Genomic DNA, 20094 nt, shown 5'->3' on the forward strand with positions numbered 1-20094 from the left:
GTAAAGTAAAGCAACATCTACAGACTCACTGGAATTGTTTCCAACTTTTTAAGAAAAAAAAGTGACGATAGAATTTTTTAAAATATATCTCATATGCAGTATTTTGCATATTTTTATATATTTTGGTATATTTTCACCCACAAAATCTACAGTCAATTCACTTTGCCGTACATTCTGTGAAGCGCTTTGAGACGTCTCAACAAAGTGATAAAGTACTATATCAGATGCAAGGATTATTATTAGTATTTTGTAGTTTTGTATTTGTTTTTCTCTGCCTCCTGTGAACTCCAGCACACATGCTCAGTCAACTTTCTTTCCCAGAGTATCATGCGTGTTATTGTTTTTGTGTGAGGTATTGGTTTCTCTCTGGAGACAAGACAGGCTGTATTTATTTGTGTGCAGATTAATATGAATGCATTGGTGTTCCTTGCAATGAGCAGTGTGCTGTCTGACAGATGAATATCTCAACCAAACTCTCAGTCCAGCCTCTCTCCTATGTTATTTGCAGGTTCCCATTAAGAACATCGAGCGGGAACTGATCTGCCCATCATGTAAGGAGCTCTTTACCCACCCCCTGATCTTGCCTTGCCAGCACAGCGTCTGTCACAAATGCGCCAAAGAGCTCCTGCTGTCCCGGGAGGATGCATTCGGCGAAACAGACTCAGAGTTTTCCAATCCGTCTACTCCCATCAGCAGTCCCCGAGCTCGCCGCCTCTCCTCGGCCAGTGTCGAGAGGCTTGATAGGCTCAACAGGACAGGTAAGCCACAGCTTCTGGCCCTGCTTTACAGTACGCGAGAGCATCTGACAAGTTGTTATAGAAAGAAAGGCAGCAGCGCTCTTTGCTTAAGTGGGTTCTTTAGTGGGATAAATAGCAACATTCATTTTCTCGGCAAGTATATATAGAATCATACAGCAAAGGAGGAGGTCATTCGGCCCATCGCGCCTGTGCCGGCTCTTTGAAGTAGCTATCCAACTAGTCCCACGCCCCCGCTCTTACCCCAAAACCCTGCAAACATCTTTGCTACAAGTAATACTGTATCGGAGATACCAAAAATGAAGTTTACGTGTTCACCATTAGAGAAGTCAGTTTCTAAACTAATACACACTTGAAGAAGGGATTGATGTATATCAGCAGTCACCAGGTCACACAATCAGGTGTGATATTAGTACAAAGGTATGCTGAAACAGGCTGATCCATTGACTTGCTTTTTGATGTTGTAATTCATCAGACTTGTCGATATGCAATTCACTGAGTCTGGCCAAATAGATGATACACAGTACATTGCAGACGTACAATCACAATGTTTCAATATGTTCATGTTTATCAAATTACATCTTTGCTGTTTACTAAATTTCAAACTTTTATTGAATATCTTCTCAGCATTGTATAATATTGAGCCATACTCTTTCCTCAATTCAACTTTTCAGGGGCTTAATACTTAATATGATCCAATAAATAGTAACAAATAATACGTTTTTGAGATATCTGACTTTCTAGTTTAATTTCACTGTGTGGTTTGTTAAAGAGAGTCACCGTTATCATAACTTTTATTACAGTTTTAGAAGCCACACTGATTTTAATTGAAATCACAGCTATGGCTGTGGTGGGTGTATGAGTGACTGGCATGTGCCTCTTTTCAAATTTGAGACTGATAAAGTTCCTATTGATCTTGACAGAAGTGCACAGCAGCCCAGTCAGCATCTGAAAGAGAAAATGTCGCTGTCCAGTTCTGATGAGTGTTAAACAATCTCCTTCAGATGCTGACAGATCTGCTGTGCGTTTCTGGATTTTGTTTTGGATTTCGGGCATTCTCATTTTATAATGTATCATCTCTCCCATTGCCTTTGTTTCTAACAGGGTGAGAAATAACTGGTACTTACTCTGAGTTTAGCTTGTCTGCTGGTCCACCTCCGCAGCCCGCCCACCCGCCCGCCACCATGTCCTTGTGTAGTTGGGGACCTCTCACCACATCTGCTGCCTGAAGCCTCTTGTGCTTTCACAGGCCACTGCTGGAGGCTGAGTGATCAGTGTTGATGGGAGACATACAATGTTTACATACACACACATAGAGGTGGCTGGGTAGAAATTCCACTTGGGTCTAGATTTATTCTATTAATTTCACATTTCATTTGACAAATTCATAAAATCATACAGCACAAAAAGAGGCCATTTGGCCCATCGAGACTGTGACGGCTCTTTGAAAAGAGCAATGTAATGTCAATCCCACTCCCCAGCACTTTCCCCATAACCCTGGAAATCCGTCCTCCTCAAATCCACCGCGTTTTTAAAAGTTGTTGAATCCAGTTTTATCTTTAAAACTCATTTTCTGTAGTTCTTAAAAGAACCTTTGGTGAAGGTGGAGTTCATTGTAGCTTTCAAGAGGGAAGTAGACGGGCATATTAAAGAGAGAGCTTGAAGGGGTACAGGGATTAGATGGGGTGGTGGGATCGAAGCAATATCCTTGCTTTATGAGCTGGTGCTTGCTTGATGGGCCGAATGGCTTCCTTCTGTGCTGTAAATTTCTATGTTTCTAACCTACAGAAAACTGGCTGTAAAATTAAAGATTGTAGTTAAGAATTTAACAAGTTCTGGATGCTGTGAAATGCCACATTAATAGAGTAACCCAGGTGGAATGCCTATCCAGCTGTCTTGTGTGCAACACAATAGCATCTCTCATTCCACAGGTGCATAGTCTTTACTCAATGAGCTCATTACCTAAATAACAGTAGAAGATGCCAAGAGAAGCACTTGAATATCAGGCAATGCTGCTGTGTGCCTTTTTTGAGCCTATTACTGTTTTTTATGCAGAGGCTTAGTGGGTAAATGCTCCACTGAGCTTCCCCATGTACACATGATGTCAGATACCATCCTGTCTGTGATCCAATGACATTAAAATATAATTGAAGTGAGGAGATGCTTGTCGAGATCCATTGCTGCCATGTCAGTTAAGTTTCCACTACTTTATTTTTGAATTCCCAATGACTGAAAACGTATTGGAGGATATAATAATAATATTGCTTGCTACTAGGTCAAAGTTAGCAAGCCAGCTTGATGGCTGGGATTGTCAGGGTAAGCTTCTCCAGTGCCAGAAAATAGCCTGAATGAAGCTTAACACCCTTTTCAAGTGAATGTGAGTATGGGATGTGCAGAGTAACAGACCACTGATGAGACATTAAGTGAATGCATCACTGATCTGTTCTGCCATTAGTGCAGATTATTCATAATGCTCTTACATTATAAATGAGAAGTCTACTTTATTGGGATCTTAATGGAAGCTAACCCTTTTCTACCAATTTCATTTGCTCAGGGGTCAAAACACATTCAAATGCTTTATGTTCTGGAACTGGATTAACCCTTTTTCGATCACAAGCCTAGAACTATGATTAAACAAATAGCAACTGCATTTCTATCTATTTCCATTTGTGCACCTGAATAAAAGGGCTACTACAGTGCATCTTAAAATATATGGGACTGTAATTTGAGTGGAACATAATTATATTGAAAGGTCCAATTTTTCATTTTGTTGAGTTATTACACTTCAGGAAATTCCCCGTAGAAGACTCACAAAGATTACTGGTTCTGCATGGGAGAAGCGTTTGAATTCAAGAATAACAACAAAATTTGCAATTATATAGGGCCCTTCAAGCTGGGTAGTATCTTGGAGTACTTCACAGTGGTGAAACCAAACGCCAAACCAGGGGGAGGGAGAAGATGACCATAAGCACCATAAGTCAAACAGGAAGGTCTTCAGGCATGATCCGGAAAAGGGAAGGAGGGGGCAAGGTGGAGGGATTGAGGGAGACAGTTCCAAAGTTTCAGGGTGTAGTGGCTAAAACCGTGGTCGCTGATGGTGGAGCAGAGGGGGACGGGGGATTCCTGTTTTTTTTCAGATGGGTCCTTTTCTAACTGACTATAGCAGAGAGTGTGACTAAATATCTATATGCGTAGAAAATAAATTGGGATTAGGGTTAGGGTTCCAGTGCCAGAAAGAGCTCAGCAAGAGTGTAAACTGGGCAGAACAACACAGATCAGGGTGGGGGCGGGGGGCAGAAATTACACCTGGGTCTTGTATTGTACAGTATTGTATTGTACAGTATTGTAGCATATTTTAGCTGATCAGAGGGAGCAGAATTTAGCAAGTTGTTGAGCTCGACATTACCATAAAGCTGTTTTCTACAGGGTTTTGAAGCCCTATAGAATATTAGCTTTGTTTTAAGACTCCATTTCAGAATTTGCCAGATTCTGTTCTCTATTAAATGGTTTTTAAAATACAGTGTAGGAATATAGGAAAACAGGAACAGATGAGGCCACCCAGCCCTCAAGGCTGTTCCGCTGCTGTATTAAAACTTGGCAGATCTTTTAATCTCCCCTTTCAGTCCTGAGACCTTTCCCTTCCTTCCCCATCTTCAGATAATGCCTGAATTCCTTCCTCTTTGCCGTGCCTACAATCATCTCCCCCCTCCCCCCGGCTTGGCATCGTGCTCCACCACTGTCAAGCACTTTGGTACGCTACTTTGTGTGAGGGGCGCAAAACAAATGCAAGTTGTTGTTGTTGTTGTTTTTGAGATAAAATGACTCAGAGTGGATCTCATAGAGGTGTACAGAATTTTAAATGGGATTGAAAAAGTAAACCCAGACCAACTTTAGGACATATCTATCATGATGGTAGTGCAAGAGGACTGGAAAGGGCAATTGCAGGACAGATACCAGGAAGGTTTTCTTTCAGAGGGTAATCAATGACTAAAACAGGTTGTCAAGAGAAAGGTGGCAGAGGCCAGGACACTGTATTCATTTAAAAAGCAGCTTGATTCTGTGATGAGGGGAATGGTAGGCTGATATTCTGGTGGTATCAGATGGGCTGAAGGGCCTTCTTAAGGTAGATCAATCCTGCCATCTCTTTCATCCTCTTTTATTGCTTCACTACCCAAATATCTTGTTCCAGAGGAATTTCTCGCCCCTACTGGAACTTTAACTGTGGTGTTTCCAGTCCTTGCGGTTCCATTTCCCTTCACAGTGTAGCTTAACCAACTAACACGGAATCTCTGATTTTTAAAAACAAATATATTAAATTATTTTGCTTTGTGTATTTGGAGGGGAAATATTGCTTGCAGATATGTGGAAACTGCTTCTGAGAAGGCAAAATGAATTGCACGATTATCTAAAGTCATTTGAAAGATTTGGCAGGTACAGGTACACTCTCAGGTTTATAGTTTAATTCCAGGCTGGGAGTTAAAATGTGATGTGAGAGCCCCAGAGTGGCCTTATTGGATGCAGAGTATTTGTGGACTTAATTGATTCAATTGATCTAGACATTTGATAGTTCTAATAGTATTGGCCTTCAGTGCAGATACTAGGATCTAAAGCTGTTTGTAGAGTCAGGCTATCCTACAGCACAACTAAAAAGCCCCATTGTGCCATCAATGGCTGCTGGCAAAAACATCCACGATGTACATAGTGTTTTATCGAGGGAATGCCGTGAGTGTTACGTTATTGTGGGACTTTGACTTTGGTTCGGCCTGAGGTCTTATAAATAATAATAATAATCCTTGAATTTGATATAGCGCTTTCCACGTCGGGAGGACGTCCCAAAGCGCTTCACAGAAGACACTGTAAAGTGAATTGACTGTATATTTGTGGGCAAACGCGGCAGCCAATTGCGCACAGCAATGTCCCACAAACAGTCATAGATTGAAAATGACCAATTTATTATTGTTTTTGTTTTTTGGAGGGATTATTATTAGGCGTGTGGAGCAAGGAAACTTGCCCAAGGTTTCGCCCTGCCTGGAATTGAACTTGCGAGTGTGCATGTCTCACAGCAGATTCCTGGAAGCACTCTGGGACTCTAGCGTGCGTGAGGTGGGCTATATAAATGTAAACAGTGAAAGAGACCAGAGAATATTTGAATAAAATGAGTGTAGGTAAAGGCAAAACAAGCTGAGGAAAGAGCATTGATTCATTCATTCGACATACAACATGGAGTAGTGCAGTGGGATAATGTCTTTTAATACCACCTATTCAAATTGTGTAATTTTAAATTTATAGGCTGTCACATAAATGCTCATCGTGGTTTTGAACTGCATTGCTATTGAACCAAATGCAACAGGAAAACTTAAGAGAATAAATGTTTAAACTGATCGACATTCCCACCTGCTGTAGCAAAGTGATTCATCAAATCCAAGACATGTCTGTGAGCTTGGCTTTACCCATCCCTGACTGAAGCAGCTGCTCCCTGAAAAGGATCACTTTGTCTGAAGTGACAGGAATGACTACGTACTATTTCTGGTATCTTTGCTACCCTCTCACAAGATTACCCTGTGTTCTGTTCAATATCTGTAGAGGTTTATCTTTAGAATATACTCTGTCTATGCTGACTAAAATAGTGCTACTGTAAATGGCTACATAACCACACGTGCTAAATTTGTCCTCCCAATCTCAGTGTGCATTTATCAATAATAAAAGCACTGAAGAATGTAGGTTAGTTAGCCTTACGTACCCTTACTTCTTGTGAGTCTTCAGAATGTTGTGACTTTCTGTTGTAAACATATTTAAACCTTTTTTGGCAAACCCTTTAATGCCAAATACTACAAAGTAGATTTGAAACACGGAACGCTTAACATTTTATTTCTTAGTGACAAATTATATATTTTAAAATTAAAGGATGTCTATGTTGAAGATAAACCCCAACCATCTTCTGAAAATTATTAGTATTACAAAAACCCGAGTCAAGATATAAGAATGGGTTAGACACATTTTAAGCTCTCGCTCGACTGCCTAAGTACATACTTTGAGCAATTACTGATATTTTAGTGAAACATTTGCACTTCTGAGAGCAACCACCCTTACTTAAGGCTTTTCAAGTGGACATTAGAAAGAGTTTAATTTCTTTACTTTGAATTCAAACCCAGATCTAGGAGGTGAAAGGGCATTGTGCTGATTTACAGTACCACTGAATCCATTGTGAAAGGTTTCTCTAAAATTTCAGCAACTCCTAAATAAACAGAAAACAAATGAATTCTTCATCGGTAGTGCTTCAAAGGTCAGTACATTTACAGACCATCAGAGAAAAAGATGTTCTGCTTTCCAAGGTTCATAAATTAACCAACGTTCGAACAATTAGCCTTTTGCGGTTTGTTACTCTAGTGCAGAAATTTGCAGGTCTGAATTTGTGATACAGCTACAGAATTTGTGTCTTAGAATTTCCTCAGTACGTATTACAGTAGTTAACTAAATGAAACTGAACTTTCCTTATAATGATACCTAGGTCTAATATGTGGTGATTTGTAATAGGGTTCCTTAATAAGTTTACTTTGCGGTGCAAATGAAGATTCATTCCGATAACTGTAAGTACTTTATGCAGACTGACAAGATCAGAGCAGAGTTACTGCGTCTCAGCATGATGTACTGTTGATTGCTGTAAGGAATCCCCATTTGCAACTTGGAGTTTTTATTAAGAAATGTTCTTTGAAATCATTGTATTTTAGTCCTGAATGTGTATTATCCATTTTATACCATGGCTTTAACTGATGAGAATAATGTAATAACTTTTTATTTTCAGACAGAAACTATGTTACTATTAATGACTTTGTTTTTCACAATTAGTGTAAGCATAGCATGTAAAGTCCTAGAATATAATTTAGACAATGTGAGATCTCTATTTTGTTTGGTACAGTATTTCACTCCAGGAGTAAGTGAATCGCTCCACATTAATGTTTGTATCCTGGTGCCATTCAACACTATTCAAATAAGTTCCTGGAAGGGAGGTGCCTATTGTATGGTATTTCTTTGCAGATTACTCTTGTAATTATTGAATTAAAGTGCTTTGACTTGAGCAAGTTATTGTTGAATGATTGAATGGGATAAAGAATGCAATAGTGAGTTTCTCAAACTTTATTGAATGCATTCTTCAGCACATTCAATCCTTTAGTAACTTCATAATTATGCATTTCTCTTTAATAAATCCGTTAAGGAACACTACAAATTGTACCCTGCGCTTACAACAATCGCTTCTGTCGGTATTTTGAACATATTTACAACTTTAGAAATCTGCCATCCTGTTTTGTTAAAGGGCTTGATTCGGAAATGTAATGAAGATTTGAATGTGGAAATCCGGTAATCCAAATCCAGTGTGTGTAATGTTGCCTGGGAAGTAATTCCTTTACTATACGGTTAACATTGGTTTTGAGTTTAGCGCATTATACAGTAATAACAATTGTACTGTAGGATTATCCCTGACTTTCTGTTAATTGTTTCAGCCTCAATGCGAAGGTCATTCAGGAAAAAAGGTAGAACTACTGTGTGTTTGTTTAGATGTAGTGGCTCTTAGCTTTAGTTCTCTCAAATGTTTAGCCTGTGTAATGCCAGCTAAATACCTGAGTAATATTTTTAAAAGTTCAATATCAGTGGTCAAGTTCTAGAGTTAACATAATGGAGCATAATGTGGAACATAAAATTATGAATTTCTCCCGACCCTATGAAAATGCTGAAAACGATTTGGCTCGTAACTGTTGAGGAAAGACGGGAGTATTGAAAATCCTTTATAAATTAAACAAACAAATGAATTTAAAATGAATTTCTACACTTCCTCGTGAGAATAATGACATGAAACTTGTGCATTATTATTTGTCTTAATGTGTGTCAGGCTTGTTCTTGCCATCCAGACTAGTTGTGGTGCACACACAAACAACAACAAATTACAATCGTATAGTGCCTTTCACAACACATACACATCATACACGCACATCACACACACACTCACACAAGTACAACAACAAAATTACATTTGTGTAGTGCCTTTCATGTTGGGAGGACGTCCCAAGGCGCTGGATAATCAATGTTTCGGACCCGAGTTGGGGATCGGGGAGGGCAGTGGGGGGAAGGAGGGTGACCGAAGGCACGGTTGAAGAGGAGAGTCTTGAGATGGGTCTTGAAGGAGGCAAGGGAGGGGATGAGGTGGAGGGACTGCAGATGGAGCTCCAGATGGTGGGGGCAGAGTGGCTGAAGGCCCGTCCGCCAGTGGTGGGATGGGTGAGATGGGGGACGTGAAGCAGGCCGGAGCCCACTGAGCAGAGGGAGCAGGCAGGTTGGTAGGGGGTTAGGAGGTCACAAGGGTAGAGAGGAGTAAGGCCGTCCGAGGGCTTTGAAGGTGAAGACTGAATTGTATCCTCTGTGTGATGGGAAGCCAGTGGAGTCGGGCGAGGGGTGATAGGGTCACGGAGCCTGGTGCGGGAGAGGACACAGGCTGCAGAACTAGTTGTAATAATGCATGCAATTTCTGTTTTAGTCACCATTCCACAAACAGCAAAGGATGTGGACCTATGTGAACTTCAGCTTAACTTGACCACTGTATTGGTTTACAGCATTTAGGTTCCTCATTGCTTGGTTCATTTGTCTGTTTAGATGCCTGCTTGTGTTGTGTGCTGTGCTGTTTGGTGTGCTGGGCTCACTGATGTTTCATTTGGTCCTGCTTTAACCGGCTTCATTATTTTGCTGCTTTTGGTTTTTTTTTCTTGCTTGTGACTGACAACCTGCCAATGCTTCAAAATGTAAATAACTTGTTTAAAATAAACCGCTAAATAGCAATAGGGAGACATTCCACCAGTGTCTTTGTTTACTCTATTTGTGTAGCATTTCAGTGCATTCAGAATTTGCCAAACGCAGCCTTAATTTTGAAGCTGTTTTCTCTTAAATTATTTTAAGAACTACAGAAAAACAGACTTGAGAGTTAAGTCTGAAATCAACAATTTGACAAATTATGCACCCTTTGAAATATGGCATAAAATCATGAATAGAGTAAATCTGGACCTTGGTAGAATTTCTTCCTGTGTATATCTTAACATTCCCACTTGTTTCACAAAATAAATGGATTGACACATATCACACAAGGTTTGTTCAGCTATTCCATGAATCCCGAAGGTAATCAGCCAAAAAATCTAGATTATTTATTAATTCCCCTGCATCTTCACTACTCAATCCTGGGTTGCTACAGTGCACAAGGCACCCACCACCCCCCACCCATCCTAATCCCAACCCTGGTTCTGACACACAAAAATCATATATCATACAGATTGTACCTATCTGTGTGTGGTTCACTGCCCTCCTCAAGCACATACATGTCCAGTTTGTTTCGAAGGAGATAATTGAATAGCAGCTACTTTTGCTGGGAGTTTGTTCCACATGTCCACGAGGGAGCAAATCTCATAATCTCTAGTTTTACTTGAAGCTTGTTAATATTGCACTCTAGGCCTCTAGCTTCACAGTCTTAGTCAAATATCTGCTTACATTGACATCACCTGTTTCTGTTGGAAGTGGAGGAAAACTAAGAGTCAAAACATTTCCCAAATCAGATTTTCTTATCCCACTGCCAAGTAGGCCAATGATTCATTGAAAAAAGCTTCTTATTGTAGCCAATTAATACCTTTACCTCTCCAGGTGTGGCCGTTTGCTAAGACATTGCATTTTTGCGTTAATTTCTGCTCCTGACACATTACTAATAGACTTTCATCCTTCATAACTTGGAAACATTTTAATCTTCAAACAATGTGGACTTTGCTGCAATAAAAAGATCTTCATTTTCCAATAATAACCAAGGAGGTCTCAAGTGCCAACAGATTAATAACTGCGATATCATCTTCTGTCACTCAGCACATTCTTTTGTGGTATTGGATGCATTTATTGTCTTAACAAGCTTAATGTTACAGAAAGGTTCAGCATTGAAGTAAGCTTTGATTTTTAAGTCCTAAAATCCAATTTCATTTTGAAAAGTTAAGGCTTGAATTTTTGTTGCTGCTCATTGTGACGAATGTTTGTGAATTACTGATAACCCTGCTCTCCGTTCCCAGACCAAGTGGACTTCTGATATCTATCAGCTCCTCTTTGTTGCACTGTTTCAGTCCCTCCTCCACCATTCCTTTCATATTATTTTGCCTCAGAGATTTCTCGGACTCAATGTTTTACCTTTGACCAGCGAGTCTAATGGATTCCTGAGAAGACTGCAAGATAGTAACCTAATTGAGGGGTTAAGTTAATATTATAACTGTTACGTCAGCCCCAGTATATGTGTAAAATCATTCCATGCCTTTTTTTAAATAAATAAGAGTTACAGCTGGACCCCCTTTATAACGTGATGGTTATTTTTGTTTTTTTGGGTCAGCCAGGTGTCTGACACATGCGGAAACCCATCACCTTCATCGCTAAAAATTTGTTGATAAATAATTTTCAGTGTTTCTTGGTCCCTTCCAGGACAGACAGTAATTGTACTTACTGTACAATTTTCCTATTCAGATTTAAACCTGCATCAGTTCTGCAGGTGATCATAAATATATCTCGATTCTCCAAAGGCCTGAACTGTGTTTAGTTTTTCAGTTACTCGGTGGTGCTGGGAAGATGTTAGTTGAGTGTAAATCCTTTGAGGAGTTTAGTCTCTAACAGCATCATCTTCAGTTTTGACTTGCATGAAGTCATTTCAGATTTCATTGTCATTATTCCAACTAATACGATTATATTTTAGATGAGCTAAACACCATGTAGAGGAGCCTGTTGAGTGGACAATGCCCATGATGTTGTTCTTTTAAAGATGAATACACAGTCTGTAACCTTCAAAATGTCACATGTTATATTATTTGACTGTAAAAGTGCATTTGTTGCATAGGGGATTCAAGTGAGTTATCACTCTATGAATGCACAACATTTTCTTTCATAAAATAATTATTTGGTAATTTTATTTTTTTAGAATAATTTGGATTCCTTTCCTTTAAGCTGTGCAGGAGCTGGTAATGTGACAAACTATAGTTCCCTTTACTGAGCAACAGTGTGTGTGAAGTGAAGGCAAGAGGGAGCTTTGGGTGTGGAGTGAGGCAGTGATGCCGTCCTCCTCATGTATGCATGTCCAGTCAGGGTGTCTTACTCACAGGCCAGTGAATATAATGCTCTCCTATGCCTGAGATACAGTAGGTGTCATAAATAATCCAGGACACTGTTAGCTAAAACCTTTACAGGTTATTTTACAAAGTATCAAGTAGCAGTAGAGTACTGTATATTGTCAAGCAATAAATCCAATGTAATTAAATGAATTCATTAAAATATTGCTGTGCCGGTACAGATTTCCTATTTACAGCAAGTTTATAAGAATTGTAAACATAATAAAATTTAAAGAGCAAATAATTTTAAAATCCTGGATCCTGCCCCAGAGACTGACTGTAAATGTTATGGCTAACAGTGTATTTTTAAAGATTTCCATAAAAATGTCAGTAGAAATGTAATCGCTTTATCTTCAGATTGTTGTCCTTGCTGGGGGAGTGATTGACTCTCTCCTGAGCAATCACTTTTACCTCTTCTCATCCCAGTGGAATCATAGAATGATACAGCACAGAAGGAGGCCATTTGGCCCATCGTGTCTGTGTTGGCTCTTTTAAAAGAGCTATCCAAATTAATCCCACTCCCCTGCGCTCTCCCCATAGCCCTGCAAACTTGTCCTCCCCAAATTGGAGCAGGTAACAGATTTACCCTTTCCAAACAATTTCACAGTACTGTATCCCCAGTGCCCATTATTTAGTGTTTCTTTGTTCGCGACCCTATATGTATTGCACAACCACTAAGGATTACACTTGTCTGTTCAATTATATTTTATATAGTTATTTTTCACAGGCCATTTCATACAAAACCTGAGTGCCAATATAGTTAAATTAGATGGGCTTTTAAAAATATCATTTATATCTGTACTATAAAGACAACTCACAGCTGCATCACCACTTTTCCTCTTAAATCTTTCTTTTGCTGTGGTCATGGCTGGACTAGACATAAGATCACAAGAGAGGTACAAACAACGAGGACCCTTAGACACTTCTAATCTCATGATTCCAGCATACCCACCCTACTATCGCCCCATCAAACTGTTTCTGAAATGTCCTGGCCTCTACCACCCTCCTGGTGACTCACTCTTTGATTGCCCTTCCTGGAAAGAATTATTTCCTCTTGTCTGTCGTGCCTGTGTGTTGGGGGAGGGTGAAGGGACAGGTGTATGTGTGGATTACCGGGGAGGGGGAGAAGCAGCTGAGCTGCCTGTCCCTACTTTTCCTCTGCAGCAATCCACATTTTGCATATTAAGATAGGTGAATAGCATTGGTACAATGTTTGCATATTCAAATACACATTGGAAAATGTGAGCATTGTATACCTTCAATTATTTAATAATAATAATCCTTGCATTTGATAGAGTGCTTTTCACGACTTCTAGACGTCTCAAAGCGCCTCACAGAATAGACTGTAAAGTGAATTGACTGTGTATTTGTGGGTGAAATGCATCAGCCAATTGCGCACAACAGTGTTCCACAAACAGTTGTGGTTTGAAGTGACCAATTTCTTATTGTTTGTTTTCTTGAGGGATTATTATCAGGCGTGTGGGGTAAGGAAACTTGCCCAAAGTTTCGCCCTGCCGGGAATTGAAACCAGGTCTCTCGCTTGCAAAGCGAGTACTCTAACCACTGAACTACAGGACTCCACTTCTTGCAGCTGCTTACCAAATGCCTACACCACGAACCCCAGCCTACATTGTGTTAGCCAACTCCCTTCATTTAAAACTAAATCAGCACTCAGTGTGATCCTATCTGCTAATTTTTTTTATTTTCTGAGATATTGTATTTAATATATCTGAGGATACTGCACTCTAGAATCAAGTCTTGTTCATTAGTTTTGAAGGACGAATATTCCTGTAGAATAAAGAATAACAACAAGGTTATAAAATATTTTACCTTGTAGTTTTCCAAAAGAAAATGCATCCTGTTGTATGGTATTGGATTGTACAGACAAGGAAGATTGCAGGTCCGATCCCTGGTCTGTGTTAGTCAGTTTGAGCCAGGATTGGGATCATCTTTTTGGTCTCAGCTTCTCTAAATAGGAAGTGGAGAATTGGACAGCGTTTCTGGAAGTGCTTGTGTTGTGATTGTCAGGTTAGGAGAGTTTCAGGCTTGGCTATGAAGAATGATTGAGTAGCCCACTAACACTCACTGACTATTTCTCTTCTGGTGGTGATTCTCAGTTCATGCCCTCGTGTTACTGACTTTTTACTGATCAGTAAAAATAGTCTCCCTTTACATACCCTCCAATAAAAAAATCTAATGTAAAACCTCTAACAGGCCTGTTTTACTTTCTTTGTTCCAATGTAAACAGTTTCAGTTTCACAAAAACAAGAAATAATGGTAGAATATTGTAAAGATTAATAATAATGTGAAGCATAGCTTGTATGAAACATCAGATTGTGGTACGCCTTGATTATTATCTGAGGATAACTATGATCTCAATAGAACAGTGCATTAGGTTTCAGTGATATTCCTTCCTGTTGACTAAGTGCATTATAAGTAATGGCCCATCTTCATAATGTGATAAAGTGGTTCTTACTTGGCGCTGCATTGTAAAGCTACAGTTTGCAATACTGCAGCAATCTAGGACATGTAGAGGAGCAGTATAAACTCAAATGGAAAGGCAGTGAAAAATAAGATCCACTGGTACACAGAGTGGAGTAGAAATTCCACACCAGGTCTAAATATACTGGACATTCTTAGCATTTCAGAGCATCCAGAATTTGACAAATTCTTAAATTCAGTTCTTACAGTTTTCTGTAAGTTCTTTTAAGAATTCAAAGTTAAGACTCAATTCAACAATTTGCCAAATTCTGGCACATGAAATGTTGGGTAAGTCAAGTAAATCCAGATGCAGGTGAAATTTCTCCACAAGTATTCCTTATTTTCCATGTAATGTAACAATGCGCCAGGGTTCCTCTTTATAATTGACACCACTTAATTCTTTGGCAGTGCCCCAACAATTTGTTCTCCTTTGGTCCCTAAGTAACTTGACAGAAGCTATATTGGTGGGTAGGGGAAATAGGCCAGCGTCCAATATCGTGCAGCATATTGGTGCTGGTAGATTTAAGGATACACAGTAAAATAGCAAGTTTTATAGACAATGTTTCAATCATGTACATTATTTTATTACTCTATCAAATCTCTGTTTTCCTCCTTCCCCTCCCCCTACCTGTTTCTGCCTCTCTACCTTTCCCTGATTCTTACACAAATTAGGATCTGGTACTCATCAAGGCTGGAAGCGAACCATCCACAGTCAGGGAGTCACTACTTTCCCTTGCCCAAGTTGCAAACATGATGTTGATTTGGGCGAACGTGGTATTAGCGGCCTCTTCCGAAACTTCACGTTGGAAACGATTGTGGAACGATACAGACAAGCAGCCAGGGCAGCTGTGGCCATCATGTGCAATCTCTGCAAGCCCCCGCCCCAGGAAGCCACCAAGAGCTGCATGGACTGCAAGGCAAGCTATTGCAATGAGTGCTTCAAGCTCCATCATCCATGGGGAACTCCAAAGGCTCAGCACGAGTATGCGGGACCAACCAACAACTTCCGACCTAAGGTACTGTGCTCCTGTTGCCACTGTTTTTAAAGCTTACTCCCAACACGGCTGTGCTTATTACACTGGAATTTCTAAAATGAATGCAACCATGCCTTCATGTATCAGAATTTGACAAGCTTTAAAAAAAACATTTTGACAAATTTCTTTTATAAGAAAATATAAATTTATAAACTTAGTGTGTCCTATTATTTTTCCTCTTCTTCCCCCCACTACCATATGTCTCTGTGCTCCTGGTCTGTTCCTCTCTTGCTAGGGTGCGGGTCTGCGTGTGTCAGACGCTCGAGTGACCAAACAAAAAAGATCAGCTTGCAATGTCATTATGACGAAAATGACACATGCCATTTCTGTTCCTCCAGAGAGGAATAAAGATTTGCTAAGCACTGTTTCATGAAGACAGCACTTTAATAATTAATTTGATAAGAGCATAGCTGCACCGTGAATCAGCCGGGCAAATGGAGAGCATTGCATTAGCAGGGAGTTGAGATACTTCAGTGACTCACAGCCTCTCCTATACAAGCTGTAGAGCTTTGAGTGAGAAATACCAATTCTACTGGTGTTTATTAACAGAGACACAGCATGTTAAGGATAACAGCAATAATAGCTTGCTTTTATATTGGGCCTTTCTTATAAAAGAAAGTCTCTAAGGAACTGTGGAGAAATTCAGAAGTGGGAATAATCTAAAGATCAAGGAAGATATGTTTGAAGTGACAATACATGTTTTAAAGGGCTTTAGTGTAGTTTCACCAGTGGGTGTAGCATAAACAGCATTTTCTCAAGTGAATCCATGTTATAGCATGCAGAATCTTCAGCTGCAATAAGAACTTAGATCCTGGCCAAGTTACTTAATTGCAATTGAGAACACAACACCCGAAATTCCACCTACTTTTAGTTTCTAAGCCCATTTTGTCTTAAAATGTAAGATTGCACCAAATTGTGGAAAATTCTTAAATTCAGTCTTAATTTATAAGTAGATTTTCCGGACTCTTAAAAGGAACCAGCTTCCAAATTACAACTAAATTTTGGAATGTTCCACTTCTTTGTGCAATCTTAAATTTTATGATAAAATGGCACAGTGAGGTATGAGTGTGTAGGCTACACGGTTGAGTTGATTTACTTGCTTATTCAATCTGACCAAAATGTACAGATGAATGCTAAAACTAACATATCCCTTAGAACAGTCACATGAAACAGGAGTTAAAGCGTCCTGAACATTTCGAGGAGCGATTGAGATTGATTTTAGTTTTTATCGCTGTCAGTTGGTCAGAGATTATTTCTCATGTGTTTTTCTGAAGAGAAACACAGAATTTTCACTCTGAAGAGTTTCATTCACCATCTCTGAAGTTGCTAAATCCCTTCACAAACATTTGATTTGCTCATTCATGAAATAAGGATAAATAATTTACAGTGGCACAATGGTTTCTAGATTCTTCTTTCTTTAAAAGAGAGAATGACCCTCTTTTAAGGAGGGTGTTTGGAATAACAGAGACAGAGCCCAAACCTTCAGTCCCAGTGAATCATGCGTAAATTATGACACTTATCACAAGACTGACAGATAAATATGCGACAGATGTTGCACTCTATGAATGTGTGGCAGATGTTGCATTCAGATGCCCCACATGCAAGAGTAACAGCTGCATGTCATCCATTCAGCTTCACTCATCTTGTATTCTGAGCATTATCTTGGTGTTAGAGCCCATGTGTAAATTTGATGGGAGATAAATGAAAATGACACCAAGCTAAATTTTTCTTTCAATATTCTTCCCGTTTACCGATCTCTCCTGAAGGTAGCAACTGGTGCAGTGGTGGGTTCGATTCCTGGCAGGGCAAAATGTTGGACAAATTTCCTTATTCCCCATGCCTCTGTTTACCTAGCAGTAAGAAGGAACCCGGTTGTTAGGCGATTGGTCACTTCAATCCACAACTGTTTATGGGTCACTGCTGTGCGCAATTGGCTGCCGCGTTTTGCCCACATAATATACAGTCAATTCACTTTACAGTATATTATGTGAAGCATTTTGAGATGTCTAGAAGACGTGATAAAGCGCTATATCAAATACAAGGTTTATTATTATTATTGTGCAGAACTGTGGACATTTTTTTAATTCAGTCTTAATTTTGAAGCCAGTTTTCAGTTATTCTTAAAAATGTTGGATGAAAACTGAATTCAAAACATTTTTCATGTGTTTGGGGTCATACATGGAACCTTCAGTCTGGGTTAGATAATCTTTAAGCGTGGTGATGGGTTTCCACATGGGTCTGACTTCCAGAACCCTGAGTATGTGTTGAGCTTCTACTGGAGTTTAATCAACTGTAATTGTGTGGCTTGCCAATGCTAACACCGTCTGGCAAGCTTCCCACTGCTTGTTCAGCTATGACAACCCTAACCGTTTGGGTTTTGGCTTGAAGCATTAACAGGAGCTGAGTGTAAAGATTCCCTGCCCCCTGCCAGCTGGGCAATCTTTGCGATAACTTAGCGACTGGCCAGATGGAGCACAATGTTCTTTCCCGATCCTGTAGATTCCCCACGTAACTGCTTATCTTCTGTATATTGTTATTGATCAATGCAGCCATTCTAACTGGAGTATTACCCACACCCTATTTTACTCTTTTATTAAATGGATCTTTCTCAATAAACGTTCCCTCAATAACACTACAATAGTAACAGGTTGGGGACATTTTTTAATGGACACAAGGTGGGTCTTCATGCTAGCAATAATAAGTGTACTCTGCCTCTGCAGGTTACTGATGCTGGCAGCAAATGAAAGATTTGAGTAATTTAGTTTCTTGCTGTTGATTTTCGGCCATTATAATTCCTGACTCCAGGAATAACACTGGTAGAAAAGAATGCTCTTTGGAAGATTGCCATTGTGATTTTTTTGCCGTCCCCCTCCCCGAGTTATGTGTTCTCCAGTTATTGTATAATAATAATACAATAATCCTTGCATTTGATATAGCGCTTTTCATGTTTTCTAGATGTCTCAAAGCGCTTCACAGAATAGACTGTAAAGTGAATTGACTGTATTTTTTGTGGGCAAAAGGTATGAATATTAAAAATAAGTAAACAGTAACACAGTTGGATTTCTACGACTTGCATTGATGTTGCATGTACAGTTATTTCTATTTGTATTCACTTTGTATTTGTTTTCTTGTGTTCCTCTGCCCTTCCCCACTCAACCACCACCAGATTTTGATGTGCCCTGAGCATGAAATGGAAAGGGTGAGCATGTACTGTGAAGTGTGCAGACGGCCTGTGTGCCACCTGTGTAAGCTTGGAGGATCACACGCTAACCACAAAGTCACCTCCATGAGCAGTGCCTACAAAATCCTCAAGGTAGGTTATGTTACCAGAACAGAAGGCAGCGACTGCTTTCATTTTCTACAAGAACTTATTATATTCTCAAATATCAACTCATTGAGATATTTTAATATCCCCCTAATTCTTGGTCTCTATTCAATCTTTAATATTTAATAATGTTACGTATCAGTTACTTTCCTTTTCCTTAGTCTCGGCTTTCATCTATTTCCTCCCTTTTCTTTAGTTTTGACTTCGATAGGGCTGATAATTGTTGTGTGTATTGTACAGAGGAAGACATTGTGGAAGTGTTGACAGCCGGTGTGACTGAATGATGTTCTCTGGTTTCATTCCGCTCTGCATTTTGTTGTCATACCAACAGGACAAGCTGTCCAAGAGTATTAGTTACCTCATCAGTAAAGAGGACCAAGTGAAGACTCAGATATTCCAACTGGAACGCATGATTCAACATACAGAGGTAGGAGTCACATGGAATGATGGGCAGGTCACCTCCTATAGCCACTCATTCTGTTCGTTTGTATCCTGAGTCAGTGTAGTTTCAGAATTTCTATGTTGCACAACCATATTCCACATGGCAGTTTAAACACTTCAAGACATTCTTTTTATGCTAAAAGTGCTATATAAATGCAATTTATTGTTGTATCATAAGAAGAAAATAATCTTTGCATTTCATATGGTGGTTGAGTCCTGGAGAGCTAACTTTCTTCAGTTGAATGTCAACAAGACTGAGGCTCTCCTGATTGGCTTCCGTCAACGCCTCCACACCTCAGGTGTTGACAGCATCACTACCCAAGGATGCACACTCCACCTTGCTAAGCCAGTCTGGACCCGTGTTGTCTTGTTTGACCCTCAACTGTCCTTTCTACCCCACATCCGTGCCATGACCTGCTCTGCCTTCCCCCACCTCTGCAACATTGCCTGGCTCCGCCATTGTCTCACACCGCAGGCCACCGAAAAACCTCATACACGCATTCTTAATATCCATGCTTGACTAGCAAATTCCCTACCTATGGGCCTCCCTAACTCCTCCCTCCATAGGCTGCAGATCATCCAGAACTCTGCAGCCGTGTCCTCTCCCGCACCAGGATCCGTGACCCTATCACCGCATCCTCACCCGACTCCACTGGCTTTCCATCACACAGAGGATACAGTTCAAGATCCTGGTCCTCACTTTCAAAGCCCGCCACGGCCTCGCTCCCTCCTACTTCTGCGACTCCCTAAACCCCTACCAACCTGCCCGCTCCTCCGCTCAGCAGGCTTCGGTCTGCTTCATGTCCACCGCCTCGCCCACCCCACCATTGGCAGGCGAGCCTTCTGCCACTCAGCCCCCACCCTCTGGAACTCCATCCAACAATCCCTCCGCCTTG

The 20094-nt window shown here is 40.2% G+C and overlaps 1 protein-coding gene across 1 annotated transcript in view; it reads left to right on the plus strand.

The window, feature by feature from the left end:
* Positions 1–20094, plus strand: part of trim36 (tripartite motif containing 36) — a 61942-nt gene that overhangs the window by 3527 nt on the left and 38321 nt on the right. Inside the window, exons 2-5 of the mRNA XM_042333852.1 lie at positions 509–758; positions 15071–15414; positions 18599–18745; positions 19089–19184. Coding sequence (XP_042189786.1) covers positions 509–758; positions 15071–15414; positions 18599–18745; positions 19089–19184 — 837 coding nt within the window. The remainder of the gene's footprint in view (positions 1–508; positions 759–15070; positions 15415–18598; positions 18746–19088; positions 19185–20094) is intronic.

This window comes from Callorhinchus milii, unplaced genomic scaffold (assembly GCF_018977255.1).
Source record: "Callorhinchus milii isolate IMCB2004 unplaced genomic scaffold, IMCB_Cmil_1.0 Scaffold1, whole genome shotgun sequence".
Classification (NCBI taxonomy): domain Eukaryota; kingdom Metazoa; phylum Chordata; class Chondrichthyes; order Chimaeriformes; family Callorhinchidae; genus Callorhinchus; species Callorhinchus milii.